We start from the raw sequence: 23,897 nt of genomic DNA, 5'->3' as shown, positions 1-23,897 counted from the left end.
AACAGGTGCATAAATGAATATTTTCTGAAAGCACTTTAACTACCATTAAAACTACAGTTAAGTCTGTCCTGATCGGGCTTTTTTCTTTTTCTTTTTCTTTTTTTTAAAGATTGTATTTATTTTTTATCAAAACAAAAATATAAGCAACATTCAAGTGCTCTCTATATTCACACAGATATCACAACAGAGAGGAAAATAAACCACCATCCAAACCTAAATAACTTCAAGTAGCTCACGAATGACTTCGCTCCAAAAAAAGGAGAAGAAAAAGGATTCTCAGTCGCCCCCAGCTGTCACATCGTCACCCTGTAAACATACTGAGCCTTCTCTCATCCATCTATAGTGGAAATTAAATTAGAAATTATACAAAAACATGAGATAATAACAGGGTGGATGACGTTAATAAGAATTAATAAGTAAATTAAATAAAGACAGATACAGGTACATGTCAAAAAATTAGAATATTGTGAAAAAGTTCAATATTTTTTGTCAATTATTTCAGAAAGTCAGACTCGTACATTATATAGATTCATTACACGTAGAGTTAAATATTTCAAGCCTGTTTTTCTTGTAATTTTGATGATTCTGGCTTCTACCAGGACATTTTAGAGTTCATGCTTCCACAAGCTCTTTGGAGATGCTGCTGCTTTCATTTTCCAGCAGGACTTGGCACCTGCCCACACTGGCAAAGGTACCAAAAGCTGCTTCAGTGACCATGGTGTTACTGGGCTGAACTGGCCAGCAAACTCCCCATAGGAGTCTATGGGCTGTTGTCAAGAGGAAGGAGAGAGACACCAGATGAGCTGAAGGCTGCTATAAAAGCAACATGATGCTGTAGGCTGATCTCCTCCATGCCACCAAGTATTAATGCACTAATTCATGATTCAAAAGGAGCCCAACCAAGTATTGATGGATAGAAATTAACAGACTTTTCAGAAGTCTGACATTTGTGTTTAAAATATCTTTTTTTAAAAATTGATTTTATGTAATATTCTGATATTCTGAGACACTGAGTTTTGTCTCTAAGCCATAATCATCAAAATTACAAGAAAAAAACTAACGAACGTACGAGAAAAAAATCTCAAATTTCCTATCAAAAACATTCAAATTTACAAGAAAAAAAATGATAAATTTAAGAGAAAAAAATACAAAATTATAAAAAAATCAAAAATTTATGAGAAAAAAAAATCACAAATTATGTGAGGAAATGAATCACAACTTTAAGAGAAAAAATTCAGAAATTTACAAGAAAAAAAATCAAAAATGTAAGACAAAAAAATACAAATTTATGAATCTCTAAATCGAAATCGAAATCTAAAAATTCATGAGAAAAATACAAATTTACGAGAAAAAAAAGCCTCAAACTACTTCTTTCAGAAGCCTGACATTTGTGTTTAAAATATCCTTTTTCTTTATTGATCTTATGTAATATTCTAATTTTCTGAGACACTGAGTTTTGTGTTTTTGTTATCTCTAAGCCAGAATCATCAAAATTACAAGAAAAACAGGCATGAAATATTTCACTCTATGTGTAATTAATCTATATAATGTATGAGTTTCACTTTCTGAAATAATTGACAAAAATTATTGAACTTTTTCATGATATTCTAATTTTTTGAGATGTACCTGTAATATTATAGAATACTGGAATACATTTATAAAGTCCAGAAAAAAACTATCATGTCCATTTTATATATCGAATGATAAGTCGAAACAGTAATTATTGTGACAGGCCTAATTATGAGGCTTTTAAAGTCCTCACAATTGACAGAACTCTTGACCTTCCCGGGGATTAAAGGTATAATAAGTAACTTTTCTGTATTAACCCTCTGTGGAGTCTGTCCCATTAGAAGTGTAGAAATAATATGTGGCCAGCATTCCTAAACTGGAGGTAATAGGAAACACTGGATCAGTCCTGGAAGATGAGAACCATGCCTGGTTCCCCTCTTGTATCAAGCAGCAGGAAAGTTGCCTTTCTTGACGTTGCTCTTGCTGCAGTGTGACTATTGTGCAATATCAGTGCTGGAATTACACATTATAAAACCCACAACAGGTCAACAAGGGCCAACAGTCGAACAGACAAACTGCACCATCTGTTTAAAGTTCACAGACAGTCTGCTGTTGACCCACCACCTTGTAGAAGCAGGAATTAAAGCTTCTAGTACACAAATAAAAATACCTAACTAAAAAATTATTTATAAATTAACCCTTTTGAAATCTTGGGCTATTATGTCCGTTAAAAAAAATCTGTTAAAAATCTTCACCATGCCATGTTGGTATCAGTTTTTACCTCACCTATATGTCCTGATAATTAATTCATAACTTTGACTTACTTGAACAAAATGTTGAACCCAAAAGAAACAAAGGAAAACATAAAATCTGATCTTGAAAATTATGTTTCAAAATACAGAATTTTAAATATTCCAAATATGAATACAGGTTGCATATATAACTTATAACAGGTCAAATGAGGAAAATATCTAGTTCAATATTTTATACTAAATATATTTTTCATTATCTCCATTTTACGGCCATTTTACTTGGCCGAATATCATAAATAAAAAATGTAGTTTCAAGCCAGAACTTTAGAGGGAAGCTGATGGCAAGACTCGACATCACGTCATGAAGAAGTAATATGCAGGTGTTTTTTAATGGACTCTAGAGGGTGAAGGAAATCAATAAAAACTATAAGAATAACAATAAATAGTTATAATAATATTCTGTATAACTAGGAATAAATACATGAACAAATTTAAACATATTTATGCTAATAATGATCTTCATAATAATAATAAAACTAAACATAATAATAACAACGACAATAGTTCCTGATTATATTTTTTTATTTTTTTATTTTTTATAGAGCTTTTAGTCTTCTTGGTGTCCAAGAAGATAGAAAAACACCAACACCACATTATAGGATGTCCAAAAAAAGGAAAAAATGTCCAAAAATGAAAAAAACAACAATAAAAATAAAAATTGAAAACAACACCATACTATTTATCTCGGAAAAAAGGTGATACCATTTTTAAAATGCCCCAAATGCTAAAAATGGCCCTATAATAGTCTGTTGATGCATATCATAGCATAATCAGTCCAAAAATGACAGAAAAACACCAAATTATACGATGTCAAAAAAGCCATGTGTCCAAAATTGAAACAAGACAAAAAAAACCCCAAAATGTTGAAAAATGTAAAAAAAAGTCTAATTATTATTATTATTATTATTATTATTGATACATATTATATTATATATCCAAAACAATAAAAAAGTTAACTGTACAAAAATGACAGAAAATGTCCAACATTGAAATAAAAAAATAAAAAAATAAAAATGTATGTAAAAAAAGTTTTAAAAATGCTAAAAATGGCATTATTATAGTCTGTTGATACATATTATAGAATAAAATGTCCAAAAATGACAGAAAAACATATGAAAAAAATTTAAAAAAAGTCATACATTTTTTTAATGCCCTGAAATACTTAAAGTGGCCCTTTTAAACTATGTTGATTCATATTATAGCATAATATGTCCAAAAATTACAGAACACACCAAATTATAGGATGTAAAAAATGGGGGGAAAAGCCATATGTACAAAAATGAAACAAGACAAAACTGAACGAAAAATGTTTTTAAAGAAATGTAAAAAAAAAAAAAAAAGAAAGAAAAAAAAGGTTATATTTCAAAATGCCCCAAATGCTAAAATGGCCCCATTATAGTCTGTTGATACATATTATAGAATAATTTACTTTCCATTGAATTGACAAAATCAAAACAACATAAAACAAAGAACATCACAGCTCCGCCTCATGTTTGATCTCTGCACTGCAGACACACCTCAGCATTTAAACTCCTGTCTAACTGAGATCACACAACTCAGCACTGGCTCCAGTAAATAATGAAAGCCAAAACCCAGGATAGAGAGGCTGAGTGAACGTGGTCTGGACTCTGTGGAGGAGGGTCATGGTCTTGGTTTCAGAGATGCTGTAGTAAGACAGAGTACCTGCCTTGTGATCCAGGTAAACCCCGATTCTAGAGGACCGAGGGCCTGAGATGGAAGTTTTTATATTGTTATGTCTGAATGTATAACCCCCACTGTCACATCTTAATGCCCAAGATTTGTCATTAAGTCCAAATCCACATTCATTCATGGTCCCTGTTCTGCTAATATCCTTGTAGGCAACTGCTATATCAGCGTACCCGCTCCACTCCACCTCCCAGTAACAACGTCCTTTCTGACCCTCTTTACTCAGGACCTGACACCAACCAATAAATCTGTCTGGGTGAACTGAATATGACTGATCTGCTGCCATTCTTGTTGCTTTTCTGTTCATGTTACTCAATGACAAACGTTTATTTACTGTATTTGGATCCAGTGTGATCTGATGAGAATATTTCATGAAGTCAGCTCTGGTTCTGGGTGGTAAAACGTCCACTTCAGTCACTGCCAGTGAGATCTTTGTCCCCTCCTCACTCAGAACAGCGTTCACTTTATCTCTGGCCTCTGTCACAGCTGCTGTCACCTCCTCAAAAGAGGGCAGAGGGCGATTCTCAACGCTGGGTAAGTCTTGGGACTCACTCAGACGTGACAGCGAGGGGTAGTTGTTGAGGAAATGCAGGTGATCTTCTGAGTGTAAGAGCTGCTGCAGGTCAGTGTCTTTCCTCTGCAGCTCAGTGATCTCCTGCTGCAGTTTCTCCTCCAGCTCTTTAGCTTGACTCACTTGGGTTTCCTGCTGGCTTCTGATCTGCTGCTTCACCTCTGAGCTTCTCTTCTTAATGAGACGGATCAAATCAGTGAAGATCTCCTCGCTGTCCCTCACAGCTGCATCAGCAGATTGATTGAAAGCCTTCACCCTCTGCTGCAGCACCTTGACGTCTTTCTCTCTGTCCTGGACTCTCTGTTGGAGTTTTTGTCGACTGGCCCCAAGCTCTGTCTGCCTGTCAGCCCTCTCTGCTGCAGCAGACACCGTGTCATGGCCTTTATGATCGTCCATGGAGCAGAGATAACAGATGCACTTCTGGTCAGTGCGGCAGAAAATCTTCATCACCTCGTCGTGGCGAGAGCAGACGTTCTCCTGAAGCTTTAAAGTGGCTTCAACCAGCTTGTGTTTCTTTAACGGAGCGACGTTGTAGTGAGGCTGAAGGTGTTGCTCACAGAAAGAGGCCATACACACCAAACAGGACTTGCAGGCTTTCAGCTTCTTCCCAAGGCAGTAGTCACAGGCCACGTCTCCAGGTCCTGCATAGGGTTCATGAGGTGAAGCAGCTTGAAGTCCCACCTTCTTCACTTCCTCCACCAACTCTGCTAACATGGTGTTTTTCACCAGGACGGGCCTCTCTGTGAAGCTCTGCCTGCACTGAGGGCAGCTGTGTGTTTTATCCTCAAGCTTCTCATCCCAGTAGTCTTTAATACAGCTCATGCAGTAGTTGTGCCCACAGGAAATAGTCACCGGATCCTTTAGAAGATCCATACAGATCGAACAGCTCAGCTTTTCTTGATCAAAAATCCCTTTCTGTGCCATTTCTCCCCTCGACGACAGTGAATGTCAGTAAGTTTCACTTCTAGATAAAAGCTGAGCTCATTTCCTCTCCCCAATCTGAAGTGTTTGGGCGTTTCAGCTCTTACATGAATCACATGGTGTTTACACCCATCCTAACATTGGCAGATCTGTGAAAGGGGCAGGAACAACAAATACCCGAGCTGAATAGACTTTGAGCAGGAGGAGCCTGGCCTCGCCTGGCTGCTGGTTAACAAGTGGTGCTTCATTCCAGGAAGAGGAGAGGTTTGAGAACAACTCTGTGTCAGTTATAGTTGCCTTCCAGCAAACTAAGGGAGTGTCTGTGAACTGCGCTCACCCAAAATGTCCATTTTATCCATTTAACCCTCTATGGTAGGCATTATGCATAAGTACGCATGCGTTTTTGGGGTTTGTTGTCTGTAGGCAACATTGTACCATAACGGTGCACAAGTGAAAAAGAAAGTTTTAGAATTAATTTTAGCATAATTTATTTAATAAACGAGTAAAAGATTCAGTAGCTTCAACAGGGTACAATACATAACATTTTAAATTCAAAAACATTATAAAAGGAACTTTTTTAAACCTGTTTCTGTCTGAATGTTGCCTGTAGGAAACATTGAACCAACGACCCATTGAAATGAATGTCTTGAACAGTCTAAGAGTCTGAATCTATCAAAAATGAAGGTTTACTCACCTATCAGTAGGAATATTTTGTTGGAAAAGGGCCAGGAAATAATAATAATAACAACGACAATAGTTTCTGAATATATTTTTTATTTTATTTTTTATGAAGCTAGTATTCTTGGGGTACAAGAAGACATAAAAACACCAACACCACTTTATAGGATGTCCAAAAAAAGGAAAAAAGAGCCATATGTACAAAAATGACAGAATATGTCCAGAAATGAAAAAAAAAACAGAAAAAAAACAATTATTATTATTATCTGTTGATACATATTATATCATAATATGCATATTGAAAAAAGCCATATGTACAAAATGACACAGTGTCCAACATTGAAAAATAATATTATTAATAATAATAATAATAATAATAATAATAATAATAATAATAATAAAATAAAAATATTTTCAAAAATTGTATTTTTAAAAAATACCCCAAAATCTTAAAAATGGCTGCATTAGAGTCTGTTGATACATACTATAGCATAACATGTCCAAAAGTGACAGAAAAACAACATACAAAAGTTTGTAAAAAAATAAAATAGGTCATACATTTTTAAAACGTCTAAAAATGAAAATACTTAGTTGTGTATTTTGCTGAGTATTGCAGTTCTGTTATCCCAAATGTTTCCAGCAAGTTTAAAAGACAGTAACAGTGTTACATTCAGTCAATGCTGTCAGTGAATCAGTGATGTGGTTTTTCTGCCAGTAGCTGTCAAAAATTGACTTTTTATCAAGTTTAAACACATTTTTTTATTCGATCTTGGTCGTTTTTGACTAGATATTTTGAATGAAGGATGTCTGGATATTAAGTTATCAGAGAAACCAGCTGAGCAAACATCAGCAGAAGCTTGGCTCACAGCTTCTTTGTCAGCAAAGAATAATATAATGTGCATATATATATATATAATATATATATATGCACATTGTGTATGTGTATAATTTTACGTTTTATGTATATAATGTGTGTTGCAGAACTACTTCCCCATGGTTCGGGCTGCTTACATCCAGGATGACGTCAGCAGACTGCTGCTGGTCAGCGACAGAGCTCACGGTGTGTCCAGCCAAGCCAACGGACAGCTAGAGGTAAAAGTTTTTTTTAATTATCAAAATTGGGGGGAAAATGGGTGCTGCAGTAAAAATGCAAGAAAAACATAATTCCCATAAATAAATAAAAAGTTGAATTCCTTTGATAATTTCATTTACAAAAAATGGAATGTATACAATTTTTTTATGTACCCAAAAGTCTTATCAAAATTTGAAAAAAATGGGTGCTGCAGTAAAATGAAGTTATAATGCCATAAATCATTAAAAAAAGTTTAATTTCTTTGACAATTTATTTTACAAAAAAATAGAATATATACAATATATTCCAAGTACCCAATAGTGTCATGAATGTTGGAAAAATGGGTGCTGCAGTATAATAAAGTTATAATGCCATAACTCGGATAGTATTGCATATTTTTTTGTAAAAGAAATTATCAAAGAACATCAACTTTTTTCTGAGTACCCAAAAGTGTTATCAATATTGGGGGGGGAAATGGGTGTTCCACATATAAATACATATTCATCTATTTACATTTTTACAACCTCTCTTGCCCCCTCCTCTCTGGTCTGTGTAAATGGCCTGTAGTTCAAGTTTTGCTGATTTGTTTTTCATGTGATTTAATTGCTCTCAGCTGATTCATTCATGGTTTCACAGTTGCAATGAGAAGCGTAACATTTTTTTTTATTTTAAGAATTTAATTTAGTGCAAACTATACTTTTGGCATATGATTCATTCAAGGACCGTCAGAAATGTGTAAATTCAATGACAATTTAAAAGAGCACATGCCTACAAACCCGTCAGCTGGTTGTGGGCTTCAGTCCAGATGGCAACCTCCAAGTCTGAGCAGGGAGGCAAACCAGGAAGTGCCTTACGCTGCATTCTACCAAAAATTCCAGCAGGGGTCGCTGACGGCTGCAGAAGCATTTGGGTCCATTCATTTCAATACAAAATGAGAAAACTTCTCACTTGATTTATTACCTCAGAAATGTTTTTTAGGACAACATTATGGTCTCAATCACTAGTAAAAAATCTTCTTCAAGACAATCTGATGTTAATAGTTCTAATAATGGCCCCATTTAGAAGAAAATATAAGATAAAGAATCATATGATTTGGGGCGGGGCTACCTTTGATTGACAGGTCACTAACAAGGCGAGCCGTCATCAGGAGAGAAGCAGAACAATGCGTATCCACGGCAACGTGTCAATAAAGTTATATGTAACGTTATATAGATATAAAAAAGGACGTTTAGTGGTTTGGTCTCATAACTTTGACCCTTTCACTGTATTTTCACTTAGTGACAGTTTATTTGAACGTTTTGTTCAGTAAATGTCTTGTTCAGCATTTGGTTGGACTAACAGACACTCCAAGGAGTCGCTGCTCAGTTTTCTGAGGTAAGTAACGAATAATTTTTTTTTTTTTTTTTTTGCCAAAATTAACATCCCAGTTAATGCTCCAGTTAATGCTAACATGAATTAGCAGTGACTTCTCTCAGTCAGGTTGAGGTGTAGAGAGGCTGTAGTCAGTGATCAGATCCCTCTCCTCCTCCACAGTCCAGATATGGTCTGCTCCCCGTATCGGAAACAAGATGGCGACGACTGTAACGCTGAACTCGATGCCTCAAACGGGCCACAAACCAACGGTTGACGTCACTGTCACTACGTCCATTATTCATACAGTCTATCGTTTCCCCCCTTCAGGTGATGCTCCATCGCAGTCTGTGGAACAACCTGCCCTGGAACCTCGGCTACAACCTGACGCTCAACGACAGCTCGGTGGTCCGGCCCGCCCTGTGGATGTCGCTGGGCTCCATCAGCTCCACCTCTAAACTCCACCAGAGGGAGGCGATAGAGCTGCAGCACCGACCTGTTGTCATGCCCATAGACCAACCACGTGAGGGCTTATCTTTTCAGGGCGACATGACATTAAAAACTGTTTGACTTCTGTTTTTTTTAAGCAGTTATGTTGTTTGTCTCGCACTCTTAGAGAAGCCGTGGCAGGAGAAGGAGCCCAGAGGACGTTCTCCGGTGCGTTCGGTGGTCCTGCCACCCAACCTCCACCTGCTCAGCTTCAGTATCTCTGGATGGAACTACAGCTCTGATCATGATGTTCACCTCGGCCACGTCCACTCAGGTCAGCTGTTAGAAATACTGCTGGTTATATTGTGAGGCTTTTAAAGTCCTCACAATTGACAGAACTCTTGACTTTCGTGGGGATTAAAGGTATGATAGTCCTGCAGCTCTATGGAATCAGCCACATGTCAAAAATGTCTTTTGTGCCGAATAACACAGCTAAAATGACATAAATCATAAAAAGAAAAATCGCAAGTTAAATTTTTTCTGATAAATAATTCTCAAAAAAAATGGAATAAAATGGAATTTATATATAAAACACTTTTCCAAGAGCCCACAAGTGTCATGAATATTGGAAAAGACGATTTGGTCTCCAAATGTATACATATTGAACTCTTTACAGCCTCTCCTGTCCTCTCCCCTCAGCTCTGTGTAAACAGCCTCAGATTTTCAGTGAATATTTGTCACATGACTGTTAGTCTCAGCAGAATCAATCATGTCTTCACAGTGTCTCTGAGAAGCAGAATTTAATGTTTTTAACAGGATCTGGTTATTACAAACGCTTTATTTTTGGCAACATTTTAAATGAGACATGTAGAATAAAGGGATTTTGACAGAAATATCACAATTCTAAACTTCGTTTGGGTTACTTTTTATAACATAACTTTCGTAAACTATCAATCCAAGGGCCATCAGAAAGCTGAAATTCCTAAGAAATGCCTGTTTTTACATTTTCATTCTACAATAAACTGTGTATTTGTATTGTTATCTGTCATAGAGCATTTACAGCAGAAATATAAACAGAAATATCACAATTTTGAGCTTCGTTTTGGTCAAGAGAAACTTAGAAAAGGACTGTCAGAAAGTTAACAATTTTACAATAATGTCTAATGTAATTCTTGATGCCATAAACTGTGTATCTTTTACGATCTTTTAAAGAAAACATACATTTCAATCCCGACGGCGGGACAGTGAGGTTCCTTTGGAGAGGAGGAGACCTTTTGGGATAATTTGGCACAAGTAAAAACCGAACCGACAGTGGGACCATGTCGAAATAGAGACACCTCTAGTGGCAGGACATTAAATATTGTGTGTTTAAATTCTGAAAAAAATTGCTTTTTTTGTATAATAATATCTAGGTAAGGACCTGCACTCGGAGCCGGACTACGACCGGGTCCTGCTGAGGATCATGCATCTCTTCGAGGAGGGAGAAGACGCAGAGCTTTCTAAGCCAGTCACCATAAACTTGAAGGTGAAACCAAAATAATTTCTACATATTAAACATTGTGGTATTGTAAAGGTGGAAATCCTGGGATTTTCATCATATTAAAATATAATTTACATCAGTCATTTCCTGTGTGAACAGGAAGTTCTGCAGGGCATTGGGGAAGTAAAAGTGCTGCAGGAGCGTTCTCTCACAGGAACCTGGAATATCAGCAGTCTGCAGAGGTGGAAGTGGAGGACGGCAGATAACTCAGAAACAAGTGAGGAAGACTTGACGTAACTTAACTTACCTTAACTTGACTTGACTTGACTTGACTTGAATAAACATAACCTTCCTCTTGTGTTAGGGTCACCATCGACTCGTTTTTAGGTTTTAAATGCATAAAAGTACCACACAACTTTTGTTTATTGTATCAAGGCTTTTTTACTTTGTCAGGAACCTCTATTTAAACAAAAAACAAACAAAACAAAAAAAAAATTCACTAAAATATAAGATGCCCTGGTGAAAAGTATAACTTTGTGTTGTTTGGGTCGGTTTTGACCCAGTTAAAATATAAGTTTATAAAACAATATTTGGTGCCAAAACTTAAATCATAAACATAATGTCAGCTCAATAAGACAACAGTCCACTGACAGCCAGCTCCTCTCCAAACCCCGGGAGCTTCAGTTAGGGGCTGAATAAACCAAACAAAGACGGACATGTCCAGATTTGTAAGCGATGCATAAGACTAATTCATTTCAAGGTTGGTGACTTGCACATCTCCAGTTTGCAGCATGCAAAAATTAGAAGAATATTTAAAATAAGCCAAGTTCTGGATCATATCTTTACTGAAAATTAGGCAGAGACACAGAGCAGCATAGTGGATGATTAGGTTTCTGAGGAGGACCATGTAGAGTATCAACCAGAAGACACAGACATGTCTGATGCAAAAAGAACAGAAAAAAACATATTCTGCTTCTAAAGACACACACATACACATTCATGTTCTTGCACACAAAGACTGGAACTAGTACCTGATTTATCTTGGTCTGATTTCCTTGATTGGCTGTTTGTTGTTTGCAAATTTACATTTTGTATTGTTACTTATTCTGCTTTTCATTTTGTATTTGTATTTAAGTTCTATTTTTGAAAGGAAATATATATATGGGTCAAAAGTGACCCTAACACCCACCATAGATGTAACCATAGTTAGTAATTAATATTAAAATAAAAAAATTTATGAAATAATTTATTTGGGAGATTTCTTCTTATACCCCTCAGTAATAGTCAGGTACCATAACAACCTTTTATTTATTTATATACTTCTCTAGAGGTTTATTTTACCATTTTTTAAAATTGGAAACGAGGGGTATGCTGTCAAAAGAAAGGCCCACACCAAGAATATTAAAACTAACCTTTTCATGGATAAGGAAGCCTGACAAGATAACCAAGAGGTAAGAAACAAATTGGGTGATAAATAATTGTTTTGAGGTTATTTTATGGATCATTTAAGACACGGGTTAAAACCGACCCACTAACACCATGAATAGTAACAGAAAACTAACAAAAGAGGAAAGTTAACTTAACTTAACTTTAATATGAATCTACAGACCTTCACATTGTTTGTGTTTTCTGTATCTCAGACGACAGACAGGGTTGGAGTTCTGGAGACGAAGCTTTCACTGTGACCGTCTCCCCCAAAGAGATCAGGACCTTCTTCGTCCACTTTTAGGCTGAAGTGTCTTCTGTGAAGACGGACGATCATTAGACACAACATGACAATGAGTTGTTTTTTAAAGATATCATCCTTTGCCACACTGTTAATTAAAGCTTCTTCTTACACATTGTTGAGAAGTGTTCTGATGTGTTGATTTCTCTGAATAAAGTGATTATTTTTGTCTGTTCAAATGTCTGATTTCACTAACACAGGCCAACCAACACTGCAGCGAAGTCTGTCTGATGTTGGAGATTTGGATTCATTATTAATGAAAAATCAACAGAATTAACTCTTTATTCTCTTATTAATGGGAATATTTTCAAAACTGTCTCCAGTCAGGTGTGCAGAAATGTTCACCTCAATGTATTGCATTGCTTAGATTAGCTTAGCATTAAAACTGGAAGCAAGGGAAATCAGTAAGCTTGGCTTTGTTCAAGTTTAAAAAATATGTAAAAAAAAAAGAAGAATATGTCCTTTTTTTTAATCCAACTTCAAACAGTTTATAATTTGTGGTTTTACATCCCCAAAGTCCCAAAAACGTATTTCTTTATGCGCAGTAAAAGTGACGGGATGATCTATAAGTGTGATAATTTGTGATGTATCCTGCATAAATTCATGCATTTAATGTATAAAAAGTCCTTGTGCAGAATGGACCCACTCAGATTGTTTATATACAGTGCTTAACAAATGTATTAAAGCAGCGGTTTGTGCCACAGCAGTCCTAAATTAACAGCATTAGTAATGACCAAAATATTTTTTTATGTTTCTGTAATGGTTAATACAGCAGTATGTAGAAGCTCTTTATAAAAAATTATTGTTATCCAGGAATTTTAAAATGTACTGTTTTACAAAAAAAAGTGAAAATAGTAAAGCACATTAATATGTATTGATTAAGATGTCAAATTATAGTTATTTACTTGCATTCCTGAACACTAAAGAGTTTTATTGGTTGAATAATTAATTTCTGACTTCTCAGAGAAGCCCAGTGAGCCGTCTCAAATCTGACTATAAAAGGTGAATTAAGTTAGTTATTTGCCAAATAAACAACAAAAACATTTTAGTTTTAAACAAGATTTCTAAAATATTTATGTTTTCTCGTCTTTATGACAGCTGGTCTACTAAATTTGTTAAGCACTGTATATTCCAAATATATTACTAAATCATTTGTATTGATGCATTCATGTAAGCAGTGTAATTTTATAAAGATAGAACTCATTTTTACTCCTTTATACTATTGTTACGTTTAATAAAATGTCATGTTTTTATGTTAAATTTCGACCTGAAAAGTAACTAAAGCAGAATGCAGTGTAGTAAAAAGTGCAATACTTGCCACAAAATGTACTGAATTCAGTTTGTTCTTTGCCAAATAAACAACAATAACATTTTAGTTTAAAAAAAGCTTTTTAAAGATTTCTAAAATATTCATGTTTTCTCGGTATTATGACAAGTACTGTATATATACTGTATATTCAAAATATATTACTAAATTATTTGTATTGATGCATTTATGTAAGCAGTGTAATTTTATAAAGATAGGGCGTATTTTAACTCCTTAATATGCTGTTGTGAAGTTTAATTTAATAAAATGTCAAATCACTTTATCATGTTTTTATGTTAAATTTCGACCTGAAAAGTAACTAAAGCTGTCAACTAAATGTAGTGTAGTCAAAAGTGCAATATTTGCTTCAAAATGTAACAAAGTAGAAGTTTAAAGTTGCCTAAAATGGGAATAATCTCAACAAATGAAGCTGCATTATATTTCCTTTTATTGCTGCAGTTCTCCAACATGACCGCTAGGGGCGCAGCTCACATCCCCAACACGAAACCAACTTCATGCTGCGACAGTGAGGCTCGAAAAGGAAACACCCGAGGAGCTAAACCTGCTGCTGCCTGCCTCTCTGTCTGTCTCTGTGTGTGTCCCAATAAGACAATAAGTCCATAATGTGAGGTTTTGGTGAGCCCGCCATGCTCGCCTGGGACGGACACGACGCTTTGTTACAAGATGAGCAGCGGCACTGTGAGTTCGGATTCCGTCATTGTGTGGTCTTTTTATCAGCTGCAGGGTTTTTATGCAGGATCGACATCTTAATGTTATATTTGAGGGTCAGTCTGGTGCATTTTGTTGCATGCAATGTGACGTTTTCACCCTAAAATGTCCCTAATTTGCACCGTTTATTAATAAAGTCTTTATTGTTGATGGAGATGCAGCTGAGAAGGAGGAAGAGGAGGAGGAGGCGTTGCATTTGTTGCTAGGATACTGGGCAGGGAGGGAGCTGATGGGATTTATTGATTAAAATTAAGTTGCTAATTAATATCTTTTCTTTTTTGTTGTTTCTCATCCTGTGTGACTGACAGAAGAAAGAGAGGGAGCAGAGGAGGAAACTGCAGCATTTCCTCAGTGACCTGGCCTTACTGGGTTCATTACAGGTCAGTCATTATTAACTTGGGATGTTTTTATTTAGTTTTTTTTTTTGCATTTTACTCACAGTGGCCTTGTATTTCACTACAATATATAAGTTCTGCAGCTGTATGGAATCAGCACAATCATGGCAACTAAAAAAATGCAGAATTTTTTTGCAGAATAACACAGTTATAATGACATAAATAGTAAAAAAAAAAATTAGTTTTTTAAAGTTGGAATAAAATGGAATTTATATATAACAACACTTTTTCCAAGAGCCCACAAGTGTCATGAATATTTGGAAAAAATAAATAAAAATAGTGTCTCCACATGTTGTACATATCGAACTATTTACATTTTTACAACCTCTCCTTTCCTGTCCTCTCCTCTCTGCTCTGTGTAAACAGATTTTCTCTATGGAATCAGCACAATGTCAAAAATGTATTGTGGAGAAATTATTAATATAGTTATAATGACATAAATCATAAAAAAGTTGAATTTCTCTGATAATTAAAAAAAAAATGAAATAAAATGGAATTTATATATACAACACTTTTTCATTGCCCACAAGTGTCATGAATATTTGAGGGGGAAAAAGTGAGTCCACATGTTACACATTTTGAACTATTTACATCATCATTCTCCTCTCAGCTCTTTAAACAGATTTTCAGTGAATATTTGTTCGTCTCAACAGAATCGATCATGCTTTCACAGTGTCTCTGAGGAGCAGAATTTAATGTTTTTAACAGTATCTAGTTATTACAAACGCTTTATTTTGGGGGGCATTTTAAATGAGACGTGTAGAATAAAGTGATTTTGACAAAAATATATCACAATTTTAAGCTTTTTCTAACTGAAACTTTTGTAACCTATGATCCTGTTCAAGGACTGTTGGGAAGTTCAAATTCCAACGATAATGTCTGTTTTAACAGTTTCTTTCTACAGTAAATGGTGAATCTTTGGTGATGTTTCAAATGTAACGTAGATTTTCAAATGCAATCTCGGCTGATTAGTTACTGTTTTTGTATTTTTTATTTTTTTTTACATAATCCCAATTACTTAACTTCCGTTAACACCCAGCCCTGCAGTTAACATGATGAAACTGTTTCTTTTTGTGTTGCAGGGCTTTAAATACTTCCAGCCGTGGCTGAGAGGGAAAGAGGAGCTGCTGCTGACGGTCGTTAACGAGGATCTGGTACATCATCTCATTCCTTACTCACCTAAACAGATATATATTTCCTCAAGTATTCATTATAATTAGGCCTGTCACAATAATTACTATATCGACTTATCTTTTTATATATTAAAATGGACACAATAGTTTTAGAATAGCACAATACTTTAACTTTTACTGTCATAAACTGTAGGAAACACACAGTTCTGCTGTAAAAAAAATATAACATTTTCATGTAAAATTAATGGAGAGGTACCATGATGTCACAATGACACAATTACCCTAAAAAAAGTATCCTTCTTTCCTTAATGTATAAATCTGAACTCTTGTTTCTTGTTTCTGTCAGAGATATGAACATAGTTGAGATTTATTGCAATTTTTGTATCCAAACTCCCAAAAGCCAAAGAGCTAAAGAGAATAATGCAAACTGTGGTTTGTTCTATACTTTTGCACTGAAGTTGTGATTCTTCCAAATCTTCTCAACCCTAAAACTAAGCCCTTCTTTTCTTTTGGTAACATTTATTCAGCAATGGTCTGATAACATCAATGTATACCTGAAGGTAAAGTGAGGAAAATGGTTAAATTCAATAAAGGTAAAGTCTGATCATGCAGTAAACACATCCAGAAATACAAAGAATACACACTGGTTTTTAAGACAGCCTTTGTAAACAGACAATTAAAGTTGCTTCCAAACTTTTGTCCTGTAGTGTATATCGTCCTATAACTATTTTATGGTGACAGGACTAGTTATAACCCTTTTGGCCTGTAGTGTATATCGTCCTATAACTATTTTATGGTAACAGGACTAGTTATAACCCTTTTGTCCTGTAGTGTATATCGTCCTATAACTATTTTATGGTGACAGGACTAGTTATAACCCTTTTGTCCTGTAGTGTATATCGTCCTATAACTATTTTATGGTGACAGGACTAGTTATAACCCTTTTGGCCTGTAGTGTATATCGTCCTATAACTATTTTATGGTAACAGGACTAGTTATAACCCTTTTGGCCTGTAGTGTATATCGTCCTATAACTATTTTATGGTGACAGGACTAGTTATAATCTTTTTGTCCTGTAGTGTATATTGTCCTATAACTATTTTATGGTAACAGGACTAGTTATAACCCTTTTGTCCTGTAGTGTATATCGTCCTATAACTATTTTATGGTGTCAGGTCTAGTTATAATCCTCAGTAACGTCCCGTCCTGCAGGGTTGGCGTTCCCCAGGGTTCGTGGTCTCCAGAGCCTCCTCTTTCTCCTCCACCAGCAGCTGTAACAGCAGCGATGTGTCCCCCAGCAGCAGCTCCCCCAGCCTGGACAGCCGGAGCAGCTCCCCCCTGCCCGGGGAGCCCCGGGGCCCCCGGGGGCCTCCAACACACACACACACCAAGACACCGCAGCCTCAGACTGTCAGGTGATTCACTGCATGGGCTGGAAAAAAAAACATATATATATATATATATATATATATATATATATATGTGTGTGTTTAGTTTCAGGTAGGGCTGGGCGATATGGACCAAAAGTCATATCCCGATATATTTAAGCTGAATATCTATATACGATATATATCCAGATGTTTTTATCACAAAGTGAGAGCAAATGTTCAGTCAAAGACAAATATGACATGTCACAAGTATTGAAACCGTTTATTTAAGTGAACATAAATACTGTATAACAACAGGAGTACCTTTTTTTTTTTAAAATCAAAGATCCATAAAGTGCACATTTAAATAAAAAATATCTTAAATAAAAATAGCCTTAATGTATTTATATGAGAAAATAAAAATGAACATTACAAAAGAACTAAATATGACAAACCTTAGTAAGGGCAGCATTTATATATATATATATATATATATATATATATATATATATATATATATATATATATATATATATACATTTATATTAGGGCCGGGACTCGATAAAAAAAAAAATCTAATCAATTAGAGGCTTTGTAATTAATTAATCGAAATTAATCACATTTTAATCACATATTAATATTTGACCTGAGAACAGTGAGAAGTAATTTTTTCCACATGGATTTTTAGTATACCATTGAATAATGACTGAATACATAAGCTTAAGCAACAAAAATATTGTTTATTTTTGTTCAAGTCCAACAGACCAGTGCAATTTTTTCCATTAAGTGTAGCAATAGCATATTTATAAATATAGTACATTTCATAAATGCAGGTAGCCTATAGGTAGGTAGACCTTCTGTAAACTAGAATACTTTGGTTTTTGAAGTAAAACACAATCCACGCTAGCTACCACACTAGCCGCTAGCTGCTATATGTTTAGCATTGAGGTGATACTTGAGGCTGGATGTGCTGCTATGGTGATATGTGAATTCCTTGTTGCCTAGCAACACAACCATGCTCTTATGGACGCTTCCATCCGTTGGTTTTTAGTAACTAAATGTCCCATCATCCACGGGGCCAACCAAAGGTCTCATCAGCTTCTTCCTTCATGTTCACTGTGGTTTGTTGTTGTCTCAACTCATCAACGCTAGTTGGTGCTCCAGTATAATCGGTCCGCCTGAAACACGTCCAGTGAGAAACGTTCCGCGGTGCTAAAATAAGTGCGATTAAAAAAATGTTAACGCGTTAATGTTTGTGTAATGAATTAATCTTGCTACATCTCAGAGGTAAATATTGTACTTTTTCTTCACGAGATTTATTGGAAAAATTAAAAAGTAAATGAAATAAATAATAACATTTCTGCAAAAATTAATGAAAAAAATAATATCAACAATAAAATATATAATAATGATAATAATAAAATAAAATCAATATTTATTATAAAAATATGAAATAATAATAATAATAATGGAATAAAATAAATATTAATAATAATGGAATAAAATAATATGAATAACAATAATGAAATAAAATAAATAATACAAATATAAAATAATAATAATTATTATTATTATTATTGTTATTATTATTATTGTTATTATTATTATTATTATTATTATTAATAATAATAATAATAATAATAATAATTAATCTTAATTAACATGTTAAAGTCCCGGCCCTATATATATATATATTTATTTTTTTGGCACATTTTAAATGAGACATGTGGAATAAATAATCTGGTTGACCTCCTTCTGTGTCCTCAGGGAGCCCGGCAGCGAGGAGCACCTCCTCCCCGCCTCCCCCAGCGAGAGGGAGATAGCCGTTCCAGTGAGTGCTTCAGCCTGTCTCACTCCTCCAAACCACTGTCTCTCTCTCTCACTGTCTGACTCCTCACAGCCTCCACTTTGTCCCCCAACAGGAGGTGAACTGCACTCTGTTCCTGCTGGCCGGCTACGTCAGGTACGGCCGGCCCTACGCCTGGATACGCTCCAATCACGAGCGCCTGGTCAACATCGGCGGCACCGACTCGATGGTGAAAGACACGCCCATGAAGCTCAAGTCTATTGCAGACTGGCAGACTCGAGGTATGGAAACAATGTGAGGAATCCAAACATGAGAGAGCTATTGTTTCACTGCACAGATTGAATAATTACAACATTTTCCACCAGCTAAATCAGACGCAGATGTCTTTGCTTTGAGTTGAACCTTGGTACAGACTACTGTTTGCTGCGGATTAGGTTTGTGGAAAAAGCTCGAGGTGATAGAAAAAAGAAGGACGATGAAAGATGGAAGAAGGTCTTTTACTAGAGTAGAAGCAGCAATACAACAATGTTGATATAATCTGTAACAAGTAAAAGTCCTGCATCCAAAATAATAGGAAATACATCAATGCAGAATGGCCCTTTCCAATGTGTTGCATTATTATGGGATAATATATTATTCTAGGGCTGCTTGATTATGGCAAAAATCATAATCAGGATCATTTAAGGTCAATATTGATGTCATGTTTATTTATTACTCATTGTCTTTGCAAACATGCATTTTTTTAGTTCTGAGTTGTTTCCCACCATTTTCTGACATTTTATAGACCAAACAACTAATCAATTAATCAAGAAAATATTTTCCCCCTATTATTATTATTATTATTATTATTATTATTATTATTATTATTATTATTATTCATTTCATGATCTTTAATATTATTTTATATTATTATTATTTATTTTATTTCATAATAATAATAATAATAATAATTATTATTATTATTATTATTTTTATATATTTGTATTATTAATATTTATTTTATTTCATTATTATTAATATTATTGCATATTTTTATTATTAATATTATTTTAGATTTTTATAATAAATATTTATTTTATTTCATCATTATTGTTATTATTATTATTATTATATATTCTTATTGTTAATATTAATTTTATCAGAAATTATTATTTATTTCATTCATTTTTAATTTTTAAAATACACCTCATGAAGTAAAAAGTGCAATATTTCCCTCTGAGATGTAACAATAGAATAGATCTATAAAGTAGCATAAAATGGAAAAACTGACTTAATTACTGCATATTGCTCTTCAGTGCAGTAATAGTAAATGTGTGTGTGTTGTTGTTTGAGGTGTGCGTGTGTGGGACGTCATCAGTGAGCTGGTGTGTCTCTGCACCGTCCCGTCCCCCTCCAACCCGTTCGCCCTGGACATGCGTTACATCAAAAGCCTTCCCCTCCCCGACCGCTTCCTCGTCACCGGCGCTCTCCTCAACTTCCTGGAGACGTACGTTGTTTATGGCAACCGGGACGAGCTGCACTACGATAAAGGTCAGAGGTCATTCATTCATTAACACACTACGATACTACACCACTTTAAAAGATCGCCAAAAATACACCGTTTATTGAAGAAAGAAACTGTAAAAAACAGACATAATCGTCTAAATTTGAACTTTTCTTTAGAAAAAGTAACCGAAACAAAGCTTAAAATTGTGATATTTCTGTCAAAATCACTTTATTCTACATGCCTCATTTAAAATGTCCCCAAAAATAAACAGTTTGTAATAACTAGATCCTGTTAAAAACATTAAATTCTGCTCCTCAGAGACACTGTGAAGACATGATTGATTGTCACCTGACAAATATTCAAAAAGGTAAACAAAACGAAGCTTAGAATTGTGATATTTCTGTCAAAATCACTTTACTCTAATTTAAATTGTCGCCAAAAATAAAGCATTTACCATAGAAAGAAACTTTATATAATAGGGCATTATTGGCGGAAGTTGAACTTTCCGACAGCCATTGAAGGGATCATAGGTTATAAAAGTTTCAGTTAGAAAAGCTTAAAATTGTGATATATTGTCAAAATCACATTATTCTACATGTCTCATATAAAATGACCCAAAACTAGTAATAACTAGATCCTGTTAAAACATGAAATTCAGGTCATAAAGTCATGTGATAAATAATCACTGAAAATCTGTTTACACAGAGCTGAGAGGAGAGGACAGGAGAGGCTGTTAAAATGCAAAATTGTTCAATATGTATAGCATGTGGAGACCCAATCTGTTTTTTTTTGCCAATATTCATGACACTTGTGGGCACTTGGAAAGTATTTTACATATAAATAATGGATCAGAGAAATTCATTTTTTTTTCAGTTCTTGCTGAAGCCAGCAGGTGGTGCCGTTTAGCTACATTACAAAGGGATCATCAGCCTTTCTACAGACTCTACATGTGAATTTTAAGATAAAAGTGACTGTTTCTGACTCTATTTTTCTCCTTTCAGTGGTGGAGGAGGTGAAGCCTCTGAGGCGTCTCCATGTCCAGTCCCTGCTGGAGCTACAGAGACACAGAGAGACTACGGGGACGTCCAGCTGTCCCACAGTGAGGGACTCTTCTGGAGAGGAGTGACTCCAAAAATGGACTAAAAAAAACAAAAACAGAAAATAGGTTCAAATGTGTGAAATCTTACCCGAAAAAAGGACTTTATGTAGCAGATTTTGTGTGTGTTGTGGTGTGTTTTGTCTGAAAGTAAAAGAAGTTAACCTGCAAAATGTCCGTTTGTATTGTTTATTTATCTGTATTTGTGCTGATTCAGCTCAAACTGGACTGTGAAGCCTTGAGACAAACAGGTCTGAAGACGTCTTAAACATGTTAAAGTCAGCCTTCACGCTCAAAATTATTATTTCTATTTCACTTACGTATCATGTGGTACTCTGAATTCCTGAAGAACAGCTCTGTTTTTCTCATAGGCCTCCATGGTAAACAAATAATACATTTTTTCTATGTATTGGTCAGGTTTATCGTAGAAAGAATCTGTAAAAACACTGAAATCACTGAAATTTGAACTTTTGAACAGGCCTTGAAAGGATCGTTTTGAAAGTTTCCGTTAAATATTTACTGAAAATCAGACAGAACTGCAGGCTGTTTGCACAGAGCAGAGAGGAGAGGACAAGTCATGCAAAAATAAAATCTCTATGTATTGAAATGGGGGTCATGTTTAATGACCAAAAAAAAAGACACAAAATGACTGAAAAAAACACTAAATTACTTAAAAAAGACACAAAATGCCCCCCAAAATACACAAAATTACTAAAAAAGACAAAGTTATTTAAAAAAAGACACAAAACTACTAAAAAAGACACAAAATTATTTAAAAAAGACACAAAATTACCCAAAAAAAAAGACACAAAATTACATTACATAACATTTCCACTTCTTCCTAGCCTGGCTAACACCAGACTATTCTCAAATGAGGTCTAGTCTGGCAACGAGCAATGCATTTCTCCGTAGAGGAGGTGTGGTTTACGATCCTCCAGAGCCGTTTATTGGGCGCTTAGAATGTCTATCAAAGCGTCTGTAGGTAGCTCTTAGCCAATCAGATCAGTTATACCAGATGACGTAGTAGAGCAACAGAGATGGATGTTTGTTGTGTGTGTGTCTGTGAGAGAGTGTTGCTGCTGCTTTGCTTCTCCAGTTCTCGCTTTCTGCAAGATTATTTATTTTCACGCTTTATTCCCCCTCATGTCATTCAGCCACACACATCCACTGATTTTATGGGCAATAAACAAGCTGCTGCGGGTCTCTCGGCGGCTCCGCTGTCCCCCGGCTCGTAACCAGATCACCGCCGAGACCTCCGGCTCATAGCGCTGCAAGCGGCGCTAATCACCGCCGCTACCGGTGATCTGGCTACCAGCCGGGGGACAGCGGAGCCGCCGAGAGACCTTTCGCCTTTCAACTTTCGCTCTAAACTATTTAAAACACCATCTACAGCTAAAGAGAGTTTCGCGTCTGCAGCAGCCATGTTGGATCCGGAAAACTACAAAACTACAAGCTTCCAAGTGCCGAGTAGTACGCGTCATCGTCTTGCCGTCCCTCCCCGCTCTGTGATTGGATCCCTAAAACAGGGCTAAGAAAGCTTCCTGGTTTCTATACCGCCTGGAGGTTCGAAATTAAATTCGTGCGCGCAAGGCAGTCTGGGTATACCCAGGCTAACTTCTTCCACAAATTCAGCTCAAACTGGACTGTGAAGCCTTGAGACAAACAGGTTTGAAGACGTCTTAAACATGTTAAAGTCAGAAAGAAAGAAGAAACTATAAAAAACAGGCATTATCACTGAAATTTTAACTTTTGGACAGTCCTTGAATGGATCATAGGTTACTAGAGTTTCTGTTAGAAAAAGTAACAAAAACGAAGCTTAAAATTGTGATATTTCTGTCAAAATCACTTTATTCTACATGTTTCATTTAAAACATTAAATTCTGCTCCTCAGAGTCTTTTTTTAATGCTTTTCTCATGCTTGAATGACTCATTTTCCCAAAACGTTATGAGCACATCATCACACAAACCCAAGACAAAGTGATGATTCATTGTGTAAAAACTGTTTTACAGATCTGTTGTTTTACATCAGGGGTCTCAAACTCAAATTACCTGGGGGCCGCTGGAGGCAGTATCAAAATGACCAAAAAAAGACACAAAATTACTAAAAAAAAGACACAAAATGACAGAAAAAAAACTAAATTACTTAAAAAAGACACAAAATGACAAAAAAGACACAAAATGACCCAAAAAATTCACAAAATTAATTTAAAAAGACACAAAATTACAAAAAAAGACAAAATTACAAAAAAAAACACACAAAATTACTAAAAAAGACACAAAATTATTAGAAAAAGACGCAAAATTACTCAAAAAAGAAACAAAA

General features: G+C 35.3%; 3 protein-coding genes across 3 annotated transcripts in view; 2 read left to right on the top strand and 1 right to left on the bottom strand.

The window, feature by feature from the left end:
- man2b2 (mannosidase, alpha, class 2B, member 2) overlaps positions 1–12,426 on the top strand; it is a 52,769-nt gene extending 40,343 nt beyond the window's left edge. Inside the window, exons 14-19 of the mRNA XM_059354708.1 lie at positions 7,180–7,290; positions 8,951–9,143; positions 9,237–9,383; positions 10,462–10,574; positions 10,689–10,806; positions 12,170–12,426. Coding sequence (XP_059210691.1) covers positions 7,180–7,290; positions 8,951–9,143; positions 9,237–9,383; positions 10,462–10,574; positions 10,689–10,806; positions 12,170–12,258 — 771 coding nt within the window. The 3' untranslated portion in view covers positions 12,259–12,426. The remainder of the gene's footprint in view (positions 1–7,179; positions 7,291–8,950; positions 9,144–9,236; positions 9,384–10,461; positions 10,575–10,688; positions 10,807–12,169) is intronic.
- LOC131989483 (E3 ubiquitin/ISG15 ligase TRIM25-like) lies at positions 3,753–5,569 on the bottom strand. Its single transcript, XM_059354719.1, has one exon. It carries the CDS (start codon positions 5,521–5,523, stop codon positions 3,859–3,861), a length of 1,665 nt encoding a protein of 554 aa, XP_059210702.1. The 5' UTR covers positions 5,524–5,569; the 3' UTR covers positions 3,753–3,858.
- A 1,695-nt stretch (positions 12,427–14,121) lies between the features above and the next one.
- si:dkey-19b23.7 (uncharacterized) lies at positions 14,122–22,225 on the top strand. The gene is made up of 8 exons (XM_059354740.1): positions 14,122–14,260; positions 14,599–14,670; positions 15,768–15,839; positions 17,031–17,233; positions 18,953–19,016; positions 19,108–19,273; positions 20,325–20,522; positions 21,480–22,225. Exons 1-8 carry the CDS (start codon positions 14,246–14,248, stop codon positions 21,602–21,604), a joined length of 915 nt encoding a protein of 304 aa, XP_059210723.1. The 5' UTR covers positions 14,122–14,245; the 3' UTR covers positions 21,605–22,225.
- Positions 22,226–23,897: the final 1,672 nt, after the last annotated feature.

The sequence above is a fragment of the Centropristis striata genome, chromosome 17 (genome assembly GCF_030273125.1).
Source record: "Centropristis striata isolate RG_2023a ecotype Rhode Island chromosome 17, C.striata_1.0, whole genome shotgun sequence".
Lineage (NCBI taxonomy): Eukaryota > Metazoa > Chordata > Actinopteri > Perciformes > Serranidae > Centropristis > Centropristis striata.
The sequence above is the reverse complement of the archived record's forward strand: the minus strand, read 5'-3'. Positions and strand labels throughout refer to the sequence as shown.